General features: G+C 38.9%; 1 protein-coding gene across 9 annotated transcripts in view; it reads right to left on the bottom strand.

Moving 5' to 3' along the window:
* SLC6A9 (solute carrier family 6 member 9) overlaps positions 1 to 19538 on the bottom strand; it is a 59397-nt gene that overhangs the window by 23387 nt on the left and 16472 nt on the right. The window contains exon 1 of one of the 9 annotated variants that reach the window (XM_034414886.3): positions 4816 to 4922. The exons of the other annotated variants lie outside the window; for them this stretch is intronic. Within the exon in view, the coding sequence (XP_034270777.2) occupies positions 4816 to 4851 (36 nt within the window). The 5' untranslated portion in view covers positions 4852 to 4922. Of the gene's footprint in view, positions 1 to 4815; positions 4923 to 19538 lie in introns of those variants that run through there. 9 annotated transcript variants of the gene reach the window in all.

The raw sequence follows: 19538 nt of genomic DNA on the forward strand, positions 1-19538 counted from the left end.
GGGAAAGTTCCTCTCAACAACTTTTTCAAACAGTCCCATCTTTTTTGAAATCACGCAATAGCTGGATACAACTACAAAGAGAAGGTATGTTCGCTGCTGCTGGTTCTGAAATGCCTGAAGTGTTGCACATCCCTAATCTATATAGTTTTATTTAAGAAACATAGTAACTGCCAGAGTGAGGCCTGAATTAGACTGCTGTAGCAAAAATACCATTTTAAAAACTGACACATTTATTATGTCATATGGTTTTGGGCAAGAGTCAGCTTTGGATAAATCAAATGAAAATCAAACTGCGTTAAAGATGTGGTACCAAGGCATTTTATTTTTGAAATCACATGGTTCAGAAAATTGCCAAGTTTCTCTAGGAAGCTCATAGACATAAATGGGAAGAAAACATTTGTGCTCCCTGCCATGTAAATCCAGCAGTGCTACCTTTCTCCTGCCATTAACCTGCTTGGCTTAAGGGAAGTACTCTTAACTGAACTTGTAGGCCGTCCAGCAGCTCCCAACAGGAAATCTCAATCTGTCACTAGATTTATGCTGAGACGCACCTGTCACCTGCAAATTCTTTTTTGGCAAGTAGTTCCTATGGGACATGTTGCTCTTGCAGTCATGAGGGAAGATCTGGGCTAAAAGCCAGGTGGCAAGTAGTAGTTGACTAGAAGCCAAGGGGAATCCTTCTTTGGATCCTTACTCATGCATTTTTTGGATCAAGCACAGCCACACCTGACTCCATCCAAAAAGATCACAATCAAGTAGGTGGCAGGGTGACCAGCCTACGTAGGTATGGAAAGGATCAGTGCTCCCTAAATCCATCCTGTTCATAAAAAGGTGTCTTTATTACCAAAGGACTTGGGAAATCACTTCAAGCGTCAATCATAATGGAGAAAGAATAAATCTATCCCTAGGTTCAAGTTGCTCAGAAGCATTAGCATGCAAACTGTAGTATCCAGGCATTTTTTTTTCCAGATAAAACTTCAAATACCAAAACGCAGGAAAATGAACTACTAATTTTAATATATGGCCCTTCCTCATTACAGCAGCTCCCCTACTCATTAGTTAATGTTGATTTTAAAAGAAAGAAAAGTTATTTGCTTCACTGACTGCAATCATTCTTTGGACTCCATCTGGCATATAGGGATGATGAACCTTAAATTGCCACACAAAGCAAAATAAAGAAAAGATGCATGACCTGATTAAATTTATGCATCCACTCATCAGTGCATGATAAAAATAAACAGGCAAAGCGAGATTTCCAACCAGGCATAAAGGAATTAAACAGGAATGCAATTCTACAAATTCCTCCATTTTCTAACTCATCCGTGAGTTGCAACCAACTTCACTTATGCTTCGTCTTGAATTGAATGGTTACTATCAATTTCTATCGGTATTACTTTCACAAAAGCACCAGGCAAAACTAGTGCAGTAATAGAGCCCTATAAATCAGATGAGAAGAAACTTCTGTGTTAGCTTTTAATCCTCCAACAAGTGATGTCAAGGCTGCTTCAGGGAAAGCGAGAAGTCTTTGAAAGCTAAAAAGAAAGGAAGTGGGAATGGACACCAATCTAATTCTAATGCAAACAACACATTTGTTTGCAGACTGAAGGTGTGGGCATTTGTTCAGTTTGCATTCCCAGTTCCTAAAATAGCCACTAAGCTTAAATTTGCATAAAAATAACCTAGCAATTTTTTTTAACAATAATAAATTACTGGCTTATGCTCTTTGTTCTTCCTTTCTCTTTCAGTATCTGTGAAAATATATATGTGAAAATGAGGGCAAATATGCCGGTTTTAAAAATACATTTGGTAACTCCAGAAGTTCTTGAACAACAAAAGAAGTGTATTTGTATGTACCTTTTGGTAAGTCAATTTAAAAAACGTTTTAACTTAAAACATTCCTTGGCTGAATCTCGATAGAAAATGATGGCATGGCCCAGACAGTATAATCCTAAATAGTTTCAAATTTACCTTCTATAGTTTCTATAGGCAAATTACTAAGATAAACCATATATAAACAGTCAGTATTTTTATTTTAAAATTACACTCATCTTCACTTGAACAAGTTACAAATAGCCTTTTATCAATCTGGCTATGGAACCGGCCAATCCTATCATTAGACCAGATGAACAGTAGGTCCTGGGAGGAAAAAATAGGTTTGTGTATGTGTTCCATGCAGTTTGTCAATTTGAATTGAAATTCAAATCTTTATTGTCAGTGCACAACATATGTACAATGAGATCGGTTGAGCTCCCTCAGTGCACCCCTCCCAACACAATACAACTCACAGTGAAGACAGAAAATCCTGAATCCAATAACTCATATTAACAAAACACCCAATCCTATTGCACCAGTGTGAACATGTTACACATTGCGCCAGCCCTGGAGACCATCATACTACATAGTTATGATGTTATTTCTCATTCAGGAGTCTGACAGCCCATGGATAAAAACTTTTCTTCAGCCTGTTTGTGTGGCTGGCTATACTTCTATATCTCCTTCCCGATGGTAGGAGGGTAAAGAAGTGATGACCACGGTGAGAGTCGTCCCTGACTCCCATTGTCTCTGATCAATGTTGGAAGATTTAACTGTCAGTTTAGCTTGTTTTCCTAACTCTTGGCCTTGACAACAACACACCTTGGGCTAGGTTTACTTCTTCAAATGGTCTCTGTGCTCTGAGAGTGACTCCAAGGATAATGGCAGAACTGGAAGTGTCCCCTGTATTTCATGGAAATATGCTATTCAAGGGGGAATGGATGTACGAACACTGATAATGACATTGCATTTACTGTCCTTATATATCTTTCCTAGGACTTTGGGCTTGGCCGCACTGCATTCAGATGGAGTTTTTGTTCAAATTTACAATTTGATTGCATTTAACAAGGCAGACAAAAATATTTGCACGTTTCCAAGAGTGTAACACTTAACCTATATTTATGACATTCTATACACTTACACAAATTTGGAGAATTAATTCCTTTGCAAAATGTTATTCTTTTTTAAAAATATTCTAATAACCGAAGATTCAGTTTTGGTCACTGTAGAAAGTGGTCTAAAGAAAACATTTCCACAGCAAGGAAGGAACTAGAATCTTATTTCACCATCTCTCATTCTATTTAGTTACTTTTTCTATTCAGTTCAGTTTAATTCTATGGTAGCTTAAAGAATCAATTTCCCTTGCCCCACAATAATTAGCAATTTGTGGCACATTGATAGCTTTTGCCGCTAAGGGTGAGAATTTTACCCCATCACAAAAATTTGGTAGTACTGGTCAGAACAGTTATGAGATATGGTACATTAAGGAAAAAAAGTTGATTATGAAACAGAATTAATCATGGAATATAATATATTTCATTCTATAGAAAAACTCAGCTAGTATTTGCAAAATCTGAAAAAAATGGAAAAGGAACACAATATAAATGCAGCTACTGAATTAGGAGGAAGCATACGCGCCACAAAATCACGGCAAAGAGTAACCTCTGACTATAGAGTTTGTGCTCCTCTTTTGAGATAATTTCGGCTCTTGTATTAAGGATTCATTGCCTTTAACAACTATAGACCAGGCATGTTGAAAAAGGAAAATATGGAGCTGACATTCCTACCCTGCTCTCTCTATATCTGAATTTTAAATGATATTTTTTTCTTGTCAAACCTGATTATGGCATGAAAAAAATATATAACATACCTATTAACAAAACATGCAGCTCACATTTGGAACTCATTGACCCAAGGTATCAAGGCCAATAGACACAAATTAGGGCCAGGTTACACACGCACGCACGCACACACACATCTATCCATTTTCATTCCAAAGGTTTTCCTAACCCTTTTGCTGCTGCAAGGGGGAAAAGAATGAGCAAATTGTTCATTCTGGTATTTCTCTTGTATCTTTTTTTCTTCTGAACCATTTAAAGGGACAGGAAGGGGCAAATGGGTAAAAGAAGCAAACCTTAAAAAGAGAACTACTTTGGGAAAAAGTTTTATATTTGCCCTGAGAACATATCTAGACCAAACGCAACACAGTCTTGGAATTAGTGGACTTGTAGGAGACTTGCATAGAAACTTAAAAAAAAAACTTACCTGTTTGCTATAATACATATATTTATTTCATTTTATAATAAAACAGCTTCCTATTTGGTTTTGCTCTTCTCTGCCTTTTTTCACTAGCAAATGTAATGTCATGTACAAGTTTAAGTACAGGATAAATGGTGGTAGTGCCGTATTTCCTGTTTCCAACTACACACGGAGAACTTACAGAGAGATGGCAGGGACTCTCCAAGGAAACAAGAATGGCAGCTCCCCAGAATAGGAGGACCCCGCCTTTTGGTGGCTCACAAGAAGCGAAGACCTGTGAATCCTCAACTAAAATTATTGCTTCATTTTTCACGTCCCCCGCCCCAAGAGCTTAATTGCAGCGTGCTGGCTTCCTGAAGCAGGTGGCTCATCCGCCAAAATACCCTCCTCTGCCTGTGTGTCTTGGACTTCAGCGCTCAAATCGTTTTGTGTACCACCACCCTCATGACAAGCAAACTGGCAAAGATGCAGGAGCCACACTGAGCCTGGCAATTCCTCACTTCATGTCGCTGTCTCCCTGGGAGCCAGCACAAAAAGGCTTTGAAAGCGTGTAGCCACCGGCTTTCATTGAGTCTCCGGCATTAACTTTTCCCCTTTCCCCCTTCAGTAACTTGCTGCAGGAGCAGCAGCAGCAATATCATTTCAGCTTTGCAGTTCTCACACACGTGCTTCCGTTAGTCTGTCATCCCCATCAGCAAGTAGCTCCTTCCCCACCTGGTGCTTTAGGAAAGGTGGCCCACTGACCTGTTCTTGGGGGCAAGGTCTCCCTTGGCTGCTCATTCCTGGTATCTTAGGGCGTTGCAAGCACTATTGCTGCTGCTCCTGCTTGCTGCTTTCTTCCCATCCAGTCCTGCTGCTTCTGGGGTGATAATGCGCTTGCCTCTTACTCATGGACTTGGCATTACTTTCAGCTCAGTTCCTCCAGCACCATGCTGCCCCCGCCTGCCCAGTCTCCTGCGTGCCCTACCGGGAGCCCATCAGCATTCTGTACCCAGACACATAGCTCTGCAGCTGGTTTCTCCGTTTCTTTTTCTCCACTTCTTTTCCTGTAAGTCTTCCTGCACCCCACATGGTAGTGTAAGAGCCCCCCACGTTTGAAATCTTATCAATAACCTCTCTTCGCTTGCAGGAGGCAAAATTTATCTCCTGTCTATTCTACCAAATTGATGTAGACAGGGAAACTGTTCAGGCCAAACTATGTAATATCTGGAATAACTGTGGCTGAATATTTTGTCTTTCATTGAAGAGTAATTCAGAAAATGCCCCATTAGAACAAAGCAAACTCATGGGAGAAAGGAGCTTTTTACATTACTTTCACATATACTTTTCCTGATTTAAAGTGTGCACGCGCACACATGAACCTTATTTGGCTTTCTGTAGGTTTTCACTTTGTATATTTAAATTGATCCAAAATGAATGAAAATAAATATTATCAGAAGAGAAGATAGTAGGATCCAGCAAAATCTACAAATAGAGCTGGGGCTAGGGATATTAATAGCATAGTTATTTCTGTAAAAGTATTTGTTTAGATATAAATGTTGAAATAATTACTCCCACAAAAAGAGAAATTTAATATTTTTATACAGTGAGGAAGAATATGACTCAGACTTGGTACCTATTCCATTTATTGGGAAGTCACTATAAATAAATAGGCAACTTCAAACCATTGCTTTCTCTTCAATTGTTCTTACAATGAACATAAGCAGTGTCCTACTGGTTGGATCCCTAGCCCATCCATTCTGGCAGCCTGTTTTCATAATGGCCAACCAACTGCAAAAGGAAGCCCACTAGACTACCTGCAGATGGCCTTTAGAGGTTTTCACTGCCATTAAGGCTAATTGCCCCTGATCCCCTTGACTTCCTTCAATTGGTCCAACCCTTTTTTGAAGCCAGCAAAGCTGGTAGCCAACATCACATCTTGTGGTACTGAATACCAAAGTTGAATTACATTTTGTATTTTAAAAAATCCTTTTGTCTATCATGTTTCTTCTAGGATTCAATTTCATTACATGAACTTGGGTTGTGGTCTTTTGAGAAGGGGAAAATAGCTTTTCCTTGTCCGTTTTATCTTTTGTGCACCTATAATACTTTTATACACCTTAATCATGTCCTTTATTCACTCAAGTGAATTTATTCACTTCTTTTCTAGATCAAATAGCCCCATATGTTGCAATCTTTCCTCATAGAGAAGGTGCACCAGCTCCTTGATCATCTCAATTATCTTCAATATTCCAGATGTGGCTTCACCATTGATTTATAAAAGGACATTGTAATATTAACATCTCATTTTCAGTATCCTTCCTTATTATCCCAAACATGTTATTGGCTTTAAAAAAAACAGATGCACACTGTGTTGACATCTTCATTGGACTTTTTACCATGACTCTGTTCCATTTCAGCAGTCTCTAAGTCATTGCTAGCTCTAATTCCATTAATTCGTATGAGCGGTCAGGATTTTAGCAACAATGCACATCACTTTATATTTGCACTCTTCTATTTTTCAAGCTGGATGATAATAGATAGCTTTCAAACTGAGAACTGTCTTTTTACAAGTACTTGGACATTGGGATGCAAGAGTCCCAATCAAGGCAACCCAAGCAGAAGGCTATCTAGTCTCTTCAACACACCCAAAGAAGGTAGTCCGAGGGTTTTAGACAGAAGACATCAGAGAACAAACTTCAGGCCTCTTTCATGCAACGCGTAGGCTCTGCTACAGTTCCTACTTTATTACAGAGAATGTGGGTATTGTTGTGGTCCGTCAGCAGCCTGCGGAGCTGGCAGTGGAGTCGGACAGCAATGAGGCTGAGGAAGAACATGGGCCAGTCCTGGAGGCTGGGGAAGGCCTGGATGAGGGCTCTGCATCGGAGGCAGAGATGGGGCAAGGCCATCGGGGAGTAATGTGCGGACTTCGGAGCCTCCAGAGGCTGACAGTAGAGAGGCAGAGGAACAGGAGGAGCCTGTTCCTAGTGCACGTATGAGAAGAGCTGCCAGAAGACAGGAGCAGATAAAGCAGAGAGGACAATTCGGGATTGGCCCCTCCCATAAGGCTTAAAAGACCAGCAACAGCTCTTGGCCTCTTTGCCGGAAAACAACGTTGAGAAAATTGCTTCTTGTTTCACTGTATTCATCTCTTGTCGGCGTCTTCTGCTTCTGAACTTTTGCCAAGAAAAGCCTTTGGCAATTTGCCTAATTATCCCAAGGCCAGTGATAAACTGAGGAATGGTGTTTTGCAGAATTTGCTTTAATTTAGTTTGGACTACGCTGAGAATGAGTTAATTCTCAGCTGTTCTAATAAAGTCTGCTTGTTTTTGAACTGTTTGTATTTAATACTAACTACTTGGGCCTGGGTTACAACAGGTATATAACAGTTGAAGCAACAGGCACCTACGATCTTAGCTGCAGGACAAATATGAAGGCCATAATCTGAGATGCAAAGAAAGTTCATGGTGCCATTGTATTATCAGTTAGAACTGTGAGAAGGAAAATCCTGAGCTCTATGGCTATATTGTATGGGGAACCTATTGTATCACAGACTGCTCAACCCTTTCTTGTCTACTCAGCACACATACACAGAGTGCTGAGAGAGACGACTGAGCTGTCTGATTTTTTTCTAATTAGGATTAATTATCTGGGTCCAGCTACTGACCACCACCATCATCCCAATTAGTCAGCTTTAACAAATGGAAAGAGAGATTATCTGACTCAAAGATGGGCTCAGACCCCATAGTGTGTCTGGACAAGGAGAAGGGTAGTAAGCAAGGAACACCACCATCAAGCCCTCTACTTAGCTGGGCTGAGATATTCTTCACTCAGGGTTAATGTCTCTGCATGCAGCTTGGTTTGGTTTCTTGGAACCAGGCGTGCTTAGCATACATTGAAGAATACAGCTTTACTGGTATCTACACAAGCAAGCTACATCATCAGCACTGCCTCATTCACTGTGTTCATATGCTCCTTCCTCACAGGGCTATTTTAAGCTTGACTGGTGCAGCCTGATCTTCCAAGGGCTCCTGCTTGCAAGCACCTGTTGCAGGGCATCCTGAAAAGCCCAACCAATCCTAGAACTGATAAGAAGCTAGGGTTGCTAAGAGGTCGCTCAAAGAGCTGTATATATAGAACGCCACATTCTCTCTAAGGCTGAGGGTAATCTGGGTGATAGATGTGAACACTAAAGACTTGATGATGAAAGTCAATACTCTTCTTTCCTCCCACTCCACATGGATGTATGTGTGACACTGTTTCATAGGTTATATTCTGGACTGCTGGCTGAATTGGTAACAGTAGGTTGCTAATACAGTACTACAGGTAGTCCTCGACTTACAACAGTTCATTTAGTGACCATTCAAAGCAGTAGTGGGTTTCTACTGGTTTGCCCCGGTTCGGGTGAATCAGTAGTGGCGGTGGTGGGAGGCTCCACCCACCCACCCGGATGTCATCACGGATGCTCTTGGATGTCATCACGCGCGCACTCATAGTTCCAAACCAGTAGTGAAGGTAAGTGGAACCCACTACTGTTTCAAAGTTACAACGGCACTGAAAAAAGTGACTTAGGACCATTTTTCACACTTATGACCATTGCAGCATTCCCCATGGTCATGTGATTTACATTCAGATGCCTTGACAATTGGCTCACATTTATGAGGCTTGCAATGTCCCGGAGTCATGTGATCCCCCTTTGCAACCTTCTGACAAGCAAAGTCAATGGAGAAACTAGATTCACTTAACAGCCGTGTTACTAATTTAAAAACTGCAGTCATTAACTTAACAACTGTGGTGAGAAAAATCGTAAAATGGGGCAAAACTCACTTAACAAATTTCTCACTTAGCAACATAAGTTTTTAGCTCAATTGTGGTCGTAAGTGGAGGACTACTTGTATAGGTTGAGGACTGTGAATTGGAAACCCACTCTAGACATGAGGGAGGAAGGCCAGATGAAGCCTGCAGCTTTCCTCTCTTTTACAGAAGCAAAAGAGCTTCGCTGTGGAATAAATGCTTGCAGTTCAGAGCCCATAATACTAGACTGAACCAATAAGCTAATTAACAAATGCAAGTTTCCTATATTAGGGTTGACCAACAATTTATTTTGCAGAGCTTCTTTCCAGCTTCTTTATTCAACTCTCAAAGATTTCAAAGATCAAAGATTTTCTGATTTTTTTCAAGTCAGTAGTTCCAGAGTATAGGAAGGCTGGACTAAACTCATTACTGTACAAATACAGGTTAGTTAAGTACCGTGTAATCCAGGGGTGAAATTCACTTATCTTTCCTAACGGTTTGCAAATGCGCGCGTGCCATCCTCCATGCATGCACAAAGCCTTCTGCACATGCGCAGAGGCTTAAAATCACCACAAAAAAGCGACGTCATGACATTTGCGTGGGTGGGCGGAGCCTCCTGCAGCCGCCGCTATTGGTTCACCCAAGCCGGATAGAACCGGCTGAATTTCACCCCTGGTGTAATCCCCACGTTCACATAGACCACCTCCTTAGTGACCTCTGTAACTAACTAAATCAGAAATATTTAGTTTACTAGCAAATTTGTGAGGATGAATCTTAATGTTATCATCTTGATTTATACGTCCCTGATTCCAAGATGGGATGAAGAAAAGTGAGGAGCATGATCTAAATGGAAAGAGGAGCGCAGATCTTAATGGTATGAATTTAAAGTAAGATATCCCAGATCGTTTTCTTCTGATGGTCATCATCTCTAGCTGCATCTCTTCTTCTTCTTCTTAGCATCATGATGGCCATTTCTATGGTAACAATTTACAAGGTCACCTTGCACAAACTGGACCATCTGGTGACATTAAAATAGTGGATAAGAGGGTGAATGAAAATGACACACCGATGATTTAGATTTACCCCAAAATTTGGATATATTCCAAGAATATAGAAACTTTATCCTCTCCTTGAGTTCTGATCTCAACACAGCTTGCTTTGGCTTTTTTATTAGGGAGAGTTGCCTAGTCAGCCTATGACAGAATGTTAAGCTTTCCTGCTCCCTTCTATGGCTTCAAGCAGCCCAGATGTTTCCTAAACATCAACATCAAGCAGCCCAATGATGCATGAATGCAACAACAGACCATCACAGTAAAATGTGAAGAAGGAGGGGGGGCAGGTATATGCCAGATGAGGTCTGGGGGCCTACCATAGCTACACATAGATGGGCTCTGGTGTGGAGCCAGTTGTTACAAGATGCTAGACTTGACCAGTCTCTCGCTCTGTATGACTTTGTTTCCACTGATGCAGGAAAAGCAGATAGGAACACCAGCAGTTTTTGATGCGATCAGTAGGGGGAGCTAGTTAGATTAGGCAGAAAAAAAAATCAATGCACAGATTAAAGAAGTTTTCTGCTGTTCACTATAGCAGCGGCCCCCAACCTTTTGGGCACCAGGGACCAGAGGTTTTTCCACAGACTGAAGGGACGTGGTTTTGCATGCTGCCTGCATCCCATGGATGGGGCTTCGCTTATTTGCACGGCCCAGTTTCTGGCATGTTGCGGCCCAGTCCCGTTCTAGAGACCAGAGGTTGGGGACCCCTGTACTATATATAGTACGTTAATCCAACACAGCATGCTTTTTTATATTAACCAAGCTATAGGACCATGTATGCAAATCACAACACCACTCTCCAGAATATATTGTAAATGCAAATATATGTCTGTATGCACCATACTGACATGTATTCAATTAAGCAATTACTCTTTTAAAAAACCCTGTGTGTTCATGTAAGTACTAGCTATTAATAAACATGCGTTCAGACTAAAACTTGCAAACTATAATGAATTATCTTCCAAGGACTGCTTTGAATTGCCTACCATAACATAGATTTAGAACTGCTAATTTGTTTTTCAGATCAAACATTGAATTTTAAGTTTGCTTTTGACAATATTTAGTTTTGCTTCTGTCAGAAATTAATTTTATAATTTGGATCCCACTTTTTGGTTCCTATGCTGCAGCATTACTATTTTACTTAAACAGAATAGTTCAGTCACATTAAATTGTATTATGAAATCTGTTATATATCCCAGTCAAATTCCTTTGAGATTGGAGCAGGTTATAAAGCATTGTAAAGTGAATTAAAAAAAACAGGGAGGAAAAATAATAAACATTAAACTGTAAGTAAAACACAGATCACACCTGAGTAAAAGAAACTACAAAGAAAGGCTTGTAAAAGCCATTTTCCCACTTGCTATGTCAAGGCATTTCAGAAATTCCTCAAAAATAAGTTGCCTGCTATGAACTGTAACAAAATATATGAGATGGCAGTCTCAGACATAAGCATACAGCCAGATGCATGGGGGGAGAGAGTTCTAAGGACATTACACAGGGAAGGAAGGAATATTTTACAACAGAGCCACCTAATAGCCTCACACAGAATCACTAAATTATCCAAATCATAGGACTGGAAGGGAGGTTGGAGGTTGTCTAATCCAACACCCTGCTCAATGGCAGCAGGTCTTACATCATCCTGGAAAAATGATTTTCCAATCTTTTCTTGAAAACTCCAGCATGTTTACAATTGCTTAAGAATAGACTTGAATTATTGCTTTTACTGACATTTATCATAAACTTTACTGAAATCTTTATTACTTATATAAGCTGGAAAACATAATTTTGCTGATACCATTAACAAGAACAATAAAAGGGCAATATTGGAATTCCTTACAAATTTAGGTTTTACCTGAAAACAGCTGTGTGGCTTTCAGCACAAGAAGCATTTTATAGGCAGGAAATTATAAATAAATGACTAATTTATCATTAGGTACTAGAATTTTTTTCAAGGAGATTGTAAAACAAAATAAAGAGAAGATTTGACCATCGATTTTTCAGTGGGTTTTTTATATACAATTATCAAAAAGAGTTAAAGTGGATTATAGTTTTTGTTTTGAATAATGTAAAACTGGGTTTGAAACAGAATTATGCACTAATGATGAATATGTTATTGCTAAAATGTATACACTTTTGTTCAAATATGAGAACAAGGTTAAGTGAAAGAATGTATGTCAAAATGATCTAAAAACTTTGATCACAATATACAAATGGACAATGGGAAAATATGTGGCTGAAAAGATTCAAATTTAAATTACGTTCTAATCTAAGGTTACGTTCTAACCTTAAAGAGAATCTTTACAAAATGATATATTGTTGGTATTTTATATCAGAGAAATTTTCTAGAAGGTACAAAGGTGTTTCAAATTTTTCCTGGAAATGTGAACAAGAGGGGACATTATCATTTCTGGTGGTCATGTAAAAAAGCCAAAAAAGTTTGGATACAAATACATACATTAATTCAGAAGATTTTACAGATGAAAGAACAACTGAAACCAGAGGTTTTTTCTTTCATAGACGAGCAAGTAAAAAAAGTCATAAAGTTGGAACTTTATGTTTATATGTGACAACTGCAGTGAGACTATAGTATGCTCAAAAGTGGAAAAGTTTGACACTCCCCATTCAACCATTGAAGGAATGGTTGGTGAACATGATGGAGCTTTCAGAGATGGCTAAATTGACTTCCTTGGTCATAGAAAAGACAATACCCACATTTATGGCTGACTGGGAATCCCGAACAGACTTTTTTTTGGCATAAAACAGGAAAAAAATCACTTACGACATGTAGTTTTTATGATAGAAAAAGTTAGCTGTTTCGTAATCATACTGTAAAATATAATTTTGCAATCATATTTATATTTACTTTAGAGGAAATCAGAAGCTTCTTTCTGTTTCTTTTTATCCTTTTTCACTTCTATTTTTTCCTTTTTTCCTCGTATCTTTTTTCCTTTGTTTTCTCCATTTCATATTAGTTTGTGTTAGTTCTTATGTTCTCTTTCTTCAACAAAATTAATTTTAAAAATATGAGAAGTCCTTATGACAAGACAGAGGGATGGCTACTAACCTGGATAGCTTTAAAAGGGGATAGAATCAATTCATTACTATCTCCAAATTTCAGTTGCTGGGAATATCTCCTACTTGTGAACACACCAGTGGTATCATGTTGGTCACTGAGAGAAAGAAAATGCTGGATGAAGATTGGCCTTAGCTTGATTTAACAGAGCTGTTCTTACAAACTCACCCAAAAAGCAAAACAAAAACAAAAAAAGTCTTTCCTCTTAAAATAAATGAAATGGGAAAATAGTTTTAGCTTATTTACACTATGCAAGTTATACCAATACCATAATATAAAGAGACACACATTTGTGGTAGAGGTGATGGTGGAATTAAACACTTTCCGGTAATAGTAATGTCACAACAGCTATCAGTTGTTTTCTAGCTTATGTGGCAATTCAAGGGCTATTTGAAATAACTGAATATACTTATGCAATCACTTGTCTAACATAAAAAACCTCCAGCAGAGACTCATGAGATCTAGGATAGTTCCTTCAATTCTTTAGCAAGGGGAAGATTGAATTTTTATTCAGTACTAATAAAACAATAACCATGTGCTATAGCATAAAATGAGATACAAATCAGGAATGCAAATATTTTTAATCTGCAATTTGCAGCCTGCTTGAGCCATGACAAATATCAGACCAGAAGTTGTTCAAATATTCAACATGCAAAGAACATTACAATATAAGCAGTATTACTGATTAAAAAACAAATATGCATCTATCAACAGATCTGAGACATACGGTAGACAAAGATAGGACAGAAGATTCAATCCATGCTGTATCTTTAGTTTAGGAATGTTTCACCACTACAGATAATCCTCAAGTTATGACCACAACCAAAACTGGAAATTCTGTTGCTAAGGCATGTGGTCATTAAGCAAGTCACACCCTGTTTTATGACCTTTTTTGCCACTGATGGTTCACGGAAACACACAATTGTAAAGCAAATCAAGCTTCTCTCACTGACTTTGCTTGTCAGAAGCCAGTCGGGAAGGTCATAAATGGCCACCATGTGACTCCAGGATGCTGTTATAAATACCCGTTGGCTGTCAAGCACCCTAATCATGATCACGTGATGGTTGTCACTTTTTTCAGCACCATCGTAACTTTGAACAGTCACTAAAACAAATGGTCGTAAATTGAGGACTATCTGTATTATACATTTTGCTGCTGTAAGGCAGCAGGCTAGAAACTAAGGGACTATGAGTTCTAGCCATGCCTGACACACTAAGCCAGTTGGGTGACTTGCGTCAGTTTCTCCCTTAGACCTCAGATGCAGACAACGGCAAAACATTTCTGAAAACTTGACAAGAATCAACACTGATTCAAATGTACCACAACAAACAAACAAAAACATGAGGAGGATTAGTCACAACAGCACACACCAAGAAAAAGATACTTCACAGTTGTATTTATTATTAAATTTGTATGCCACAAGCCACAAACTCTGTATCATTATTCATAATATCATACATGTTTATTCAGAAGTAAGTCCATTCTATTTTTCAGAGAATTATTCTCAGGAAAATCTCACAGATGGTACCTGTGCAACTTAACCATGTATGTGCCCACTTAAGCCACTTGTCACCCAATGCCATTACTGTAGGATTGGAACCTTAACTGATAGTTAATTATAAAATAGTAGTAATGATCAGTTAAAGATAAGGGGATGCTATGGCTCAGCAGTTAAAGATGCTGCTGACAGTCTGGGTTTGAGACACGAGTACTGCACAATGGGATGAGTTCCCATTACTTGCTCTAGCTCCTGCCCACCTAGCAGTTTGAAAACATGCAAATGTGAATAGATAAATAGGTACCACTTTAGTGGGAAGGTAACAGCCTTCTGTGCACCTTGATATATAGTCATGCTGGCCACATGACCACAGAAGTGTCTTTGGACAACACTGGCTCCCTCAGCTAAGAAACAGAGATGAGCACCGCCCCTTAGAGTTGGACACAACTGGACAGGGGAAACCTTTGCCTTTTTTTATTCTAAAATATTTATGATGGCAATGCTTATTAGAAGCTCTAACAAACAAGCAAGTAACATATATAAAAAAGTCAGAGGAAGTTGATTGGGAGCTCCTGGTGTTCTTTCCTATGTTCCCCCATTCAAGTAATAACCAGGTCCAATCCTGCATAGGTTTTCAAGATCAGCTAAAGTTATCTACTGTAGGTGCTTCCATATAGTGAAACATCAGCCATTTTACTTTTAAAAAGTTAAAGAAATGAAACTATTAAAGTATTAAAACTAAAATATATATGTTCATACATTCATTTATTTTTAAAGATTATATTGGTATTAGATATGAACACATTAGGAAGATTAAAATGCCCATATTAAAAGACATATATATTTAACCAAAATTAAATACAGCTATATTTAGTTTTGTTTTTTTTTAATTTGATTTATATGCTGCCCTTCTCCTGAGACTCAGGGCGGCTTACAATGCGTTGAGCAATAGCCTTCATACTTTTGTATATTTATACAAAGTCAGCTTATTGCTCCCACAAACTGGGTCCCCAATTTACCCACCTTAGAAAGGATGGAAGGCTGAGTCGACCTTGAGCCTGGTAAGAATTGAACTCACAGTAATTGCAGGCAGCTGGATGTTAAATGCTGCCTTAGGAGGCATTAGCCTCCTACGCCACTCAGGCTCCTTTTTAGTTTGAATACTTAGTATAGTACCACAGTTAGCACAATTAATATATACAATATTTTATTAAAATATTTCAAAATTTTTGTAATAAAATTATGGAATAACGTCCGTGTAATTTTAAAACTTGCCTATTACAAAAGAAAGGTCCCATTATCTACATTTATGTGTTTTAAATTCTCTGGAAAGAACCCGGCAATGAATGTTTATAGCAGAATAAACAATTACAGACTTGTATTTCTTAAAATATCTTGAACACATATTTCAGAACATATAAAACTTGAAGTTATTTCACATATCTAAAATCCATTTTGTCCTACTCACCAAAGAACTACACCAAAGCTTGTAGTTAATCTAATTTGGATATTATGAAATAAGCTGCAGTCACTCAATGTCTCTCATAATGGGGGTGGGGGAATATGAAAAAAAGCTTATCAACCCTATCATATCAATCCTATCAGGATCTGCATATAATCTCATGATCTAAAGCTCAAAAGTTATCCTGCATTGTGATTTATCTTCTAGAGGGAACAGAAGACATTAAAAAGAAACATACTTCCAATGAAATATTGTTTCCTCTGAATTTCACACTGAATCTATCTGCTGGGAAAGGTTTCTCTGCTTAGAGAAAACAAGGGCTGATGGTATAGAGTTCTCCCTTCCTGCTGCTGCTTTTAAACACATCTTGCCACATCAGAGAATCCAAGCGTGTTGGTGCTCGAACATCTGTTTTCATAGAGAAATCTCCTAGGTTATAAACTCTGAGCGTTTGCATAAAATCTTGATTTTACTCAACCTGACTTAAGAATGGATACATACGGTATAATGACATTAAGTGAAGGGGATGTTCTGTTTCTTAGCATCAGGTAGAATTTTACATTGAGAGACATCTCCATTTTCAATTACAAGTTACAATTCTGTAGCCTTGAAGATTTCTGTCAAGCAGTATTTGCAAACTTGGTGGCTACATTATACTGCTTTTTGAATGTAGATAAATAAACATCCTTTCTAAAGTTTCCAATTTAGCTTGCTCTTACTTGCAAATGTATATCAATAATTTAGCATCCTTCATGCTGCTGAGGTCAATATGTCTGTTATACACAAAATTACTTTCAATATATGAGCTAATAAATAAGTGAAAATAAAATATAGTTTACTTTGTTTTTTAACCTAGGATAGCTGTTACCACTATTTCTCACACATTGGACTCTACCTCAAAGAGTGATTGTAGAGAACTATGGATTTTTTAAAATGTTTTTGGACTCAAGATATTTTTTTAATAATGCTTTTTGGACTCGAAGTGACATTACTGGAAGAGGTGAGAATGAATCTTTGGCTCATATTTGGAGAGAATTTAAATCCCCCTCCGCTTGCATTATTATTATATGAAAATCATCAGGCCCAGCAATGCTGTGGAGGTTTAGCAGAAGAACTACCGGTAACTATCAAATAAAATCAACCAAGTCTTAATATCTGAAATGTTTAATGAGATTGCAATGCTAAACAAGCTAGTACTTTTGAGATACTAGTCTGAACTCCAGACAAGGATTAAATATTTCATCCAGATTCCAGAAGGCAAACTGTAGAACTCCTGACTAAAACAAACAGAAGGATACCAACAGTAATAGCACAATAAAGAACAGAGCAATTTGTGAATTGGGAGTTTATAAAGCAACTGCTGGCTTTGAGTGTTTATTCATCCTAAAGGACAGAAAGATTTTCTCATACCTTTTCTCACACACAACATTCCTGTGGGTCTACACTGACCAGCACTATCACCATACCATAATACTGAGGCATTAAAGCATATGGGTGCCAAGAGAGACTGATACGTGTTTGATGACACATGGCCAGGCAACCTAAGCTCCATCTGTCCTAAATTTCACTTTAAACTTCAGGAACAAGAGCAACCAGTCAGGTAGCAATAACTGTCTTCTGGGGAGGGAAGGTATTTTCCCCAAGTATGGAATGTTAACTCTATCTAGCAACCCCATTCATAGGTGGAAGTTTTGTCCCTGTCATTCTGGAGGATGCGGGGAAGTGGCCTGTGCCAGGCACATACATCCTAAGGCTATTTTCTCAGGCCCTGCTGACGATTGGGCATCAATTCTCCAGGGCTGCTCAGGCAGAAAATCCACAGCAAACCCCCCTCTCCCCCTGTTCCATCTTATTATTCCAAACAGACATACTTCCGCAGCCCAATAAAGACTTAGCGCCCCTCTGTGTGTGTGTGTGAGTGTGCGCAGGAGGTGGCTTGGTCAGGGGCCAAGAAGCATGAGCCAAGGCTGTTTCTGAAATCTCCACAAACAAGTCCAATGTCTCACATTAATTCATAACCTCACAACTCAGAGCGTAACCCCCTTGCATTGACTCTGAAATAAACACAACACCATGGTGGCCCCTGCTCCTTTGCCACCTAAAAATACTCCAAAAGATGCTGTAAGCACCCAAGCAGACAGAGAAACTACTCGAAAGTCAGGAGCCACTGGCCGAACTGTTGCACCAGCAAGAGCAATGACAATTCCAAGTACAAAACATCATGTCCTTAAAATAAGCAAGCAAAAATGGCACTAACTGGTGATTGGGCAGGGGAGGGGAGTTGGAAATGCCCCTCTTTAGAAAGTGTTTGCACACACTTACTTACACACACACTTTCCAGGAGTGTCAGAGAAACAAAGAGAATTTGTCTATGGATCTCAGCACTGTGAAACAGGCAACTGTCTTAATGTTTCAGGATTCATGCCAGCCAGTAGCATTCCCTATAGTTACTGGGTTTTCTGATACTGATTTAAGCAGTATCAAACGCTGGATTGTTTCTCCAGAAGATGTCACTTGGCAGCAACTCTGGAACTGGTTTTCTGCCTACACTATCTGAATCTTCAACTCACTGTGGACAGCCTAGAGCAGGGGTCTCCAACCTTGGCAACGTTAAGACTTGTGGACTTCAACTCCCAGAATTCCTCAGCCAGCTTTGCTGAGACCCCTGCTTTGCTGGCTGAGGAATTCTGGGAGTTGAAGTCCATAAGTCTTAAAGTTGCCAAGGTTGGAGACCCCTGGCCTAGAGGGATGCTCTAACTAGCTGGAGCTGCAGCTTTGTTTATCCAGACTCAGGAAGGAAAAGGATGGACAGAGCTGTTTTTCTCAGGTTTACCTATCCTTCACCCATCCTGATATTAGCTATGCTAAGTTAGTCTTATTTGTTCACTGGGGTGGAGAGAAACCAAGACAGCAAAATCTGTTTTGGAATCTGCTTGCTGTCACTTAAGATTTTTTTTAAACCCTTTCCCTCCCTCCGTTTATCCCCCTGGCATAAAGTTCCTATAAAAATATGTAACAAATATTTGGCAAACATAACTTTTCATCCCTCTCCCACAAATACACACACTTTGTAAAAGAGGAATGCTTTGTCAGATTTTTTATGGATCAATTTCCAAGTTTCAGCAAGAACTGGAATAAAAATGTTCCGAAGTTCAGATTTATAGCACAGTATCCAGAAAAGATAAATATTCAGACCTCTGTTTCCTGTGCCTCAAAACTGTTATCATTGTTCCACTGTAATAGTTAAAATCTGTACAGTAATAACAGTTATACATGTTTGAAGCTATAACAGCATCCTATTCTATCTCAATCTATGTTTTGACTTCCTAAAAGATTTATTGCCTGCTGTAGCTCCCTTCAACTCTTCATTAGTTGGCAAACCTGGTCTCTCTTTTTCGTCATGTTTTTTGCAAGTCACTGTTCAGAATATGGAAAAAATATTGAATTCTGCATCTCTGGATACAGCAGGATTTGTATTCACTCCTCTGAGTAAGGCAACTGGATTTAGCAGCCAATTTCTTTAGCCAGGATGATCTGATTTGGCTATACTGGCTCTTTTAGTATTAATTCTGTGAATGGGACAGTGGAGTCTTATTCCCAGACCAATA

This window comes from Pantherophis guttatus, chromosome 3 (genome assembly GCF_059756535.1).
Source record: "Pantherophis guttatus breed Tessera chromosome 3, ASM5975653v1, whole genome shotgun sequence".
Classification (NCBI taxonomy): Eukaryota; Metazoa; Chordata; class Lepidosauria; order Squamata; family Colubridae; genus Pantherophis; species Pantherophis guttatus.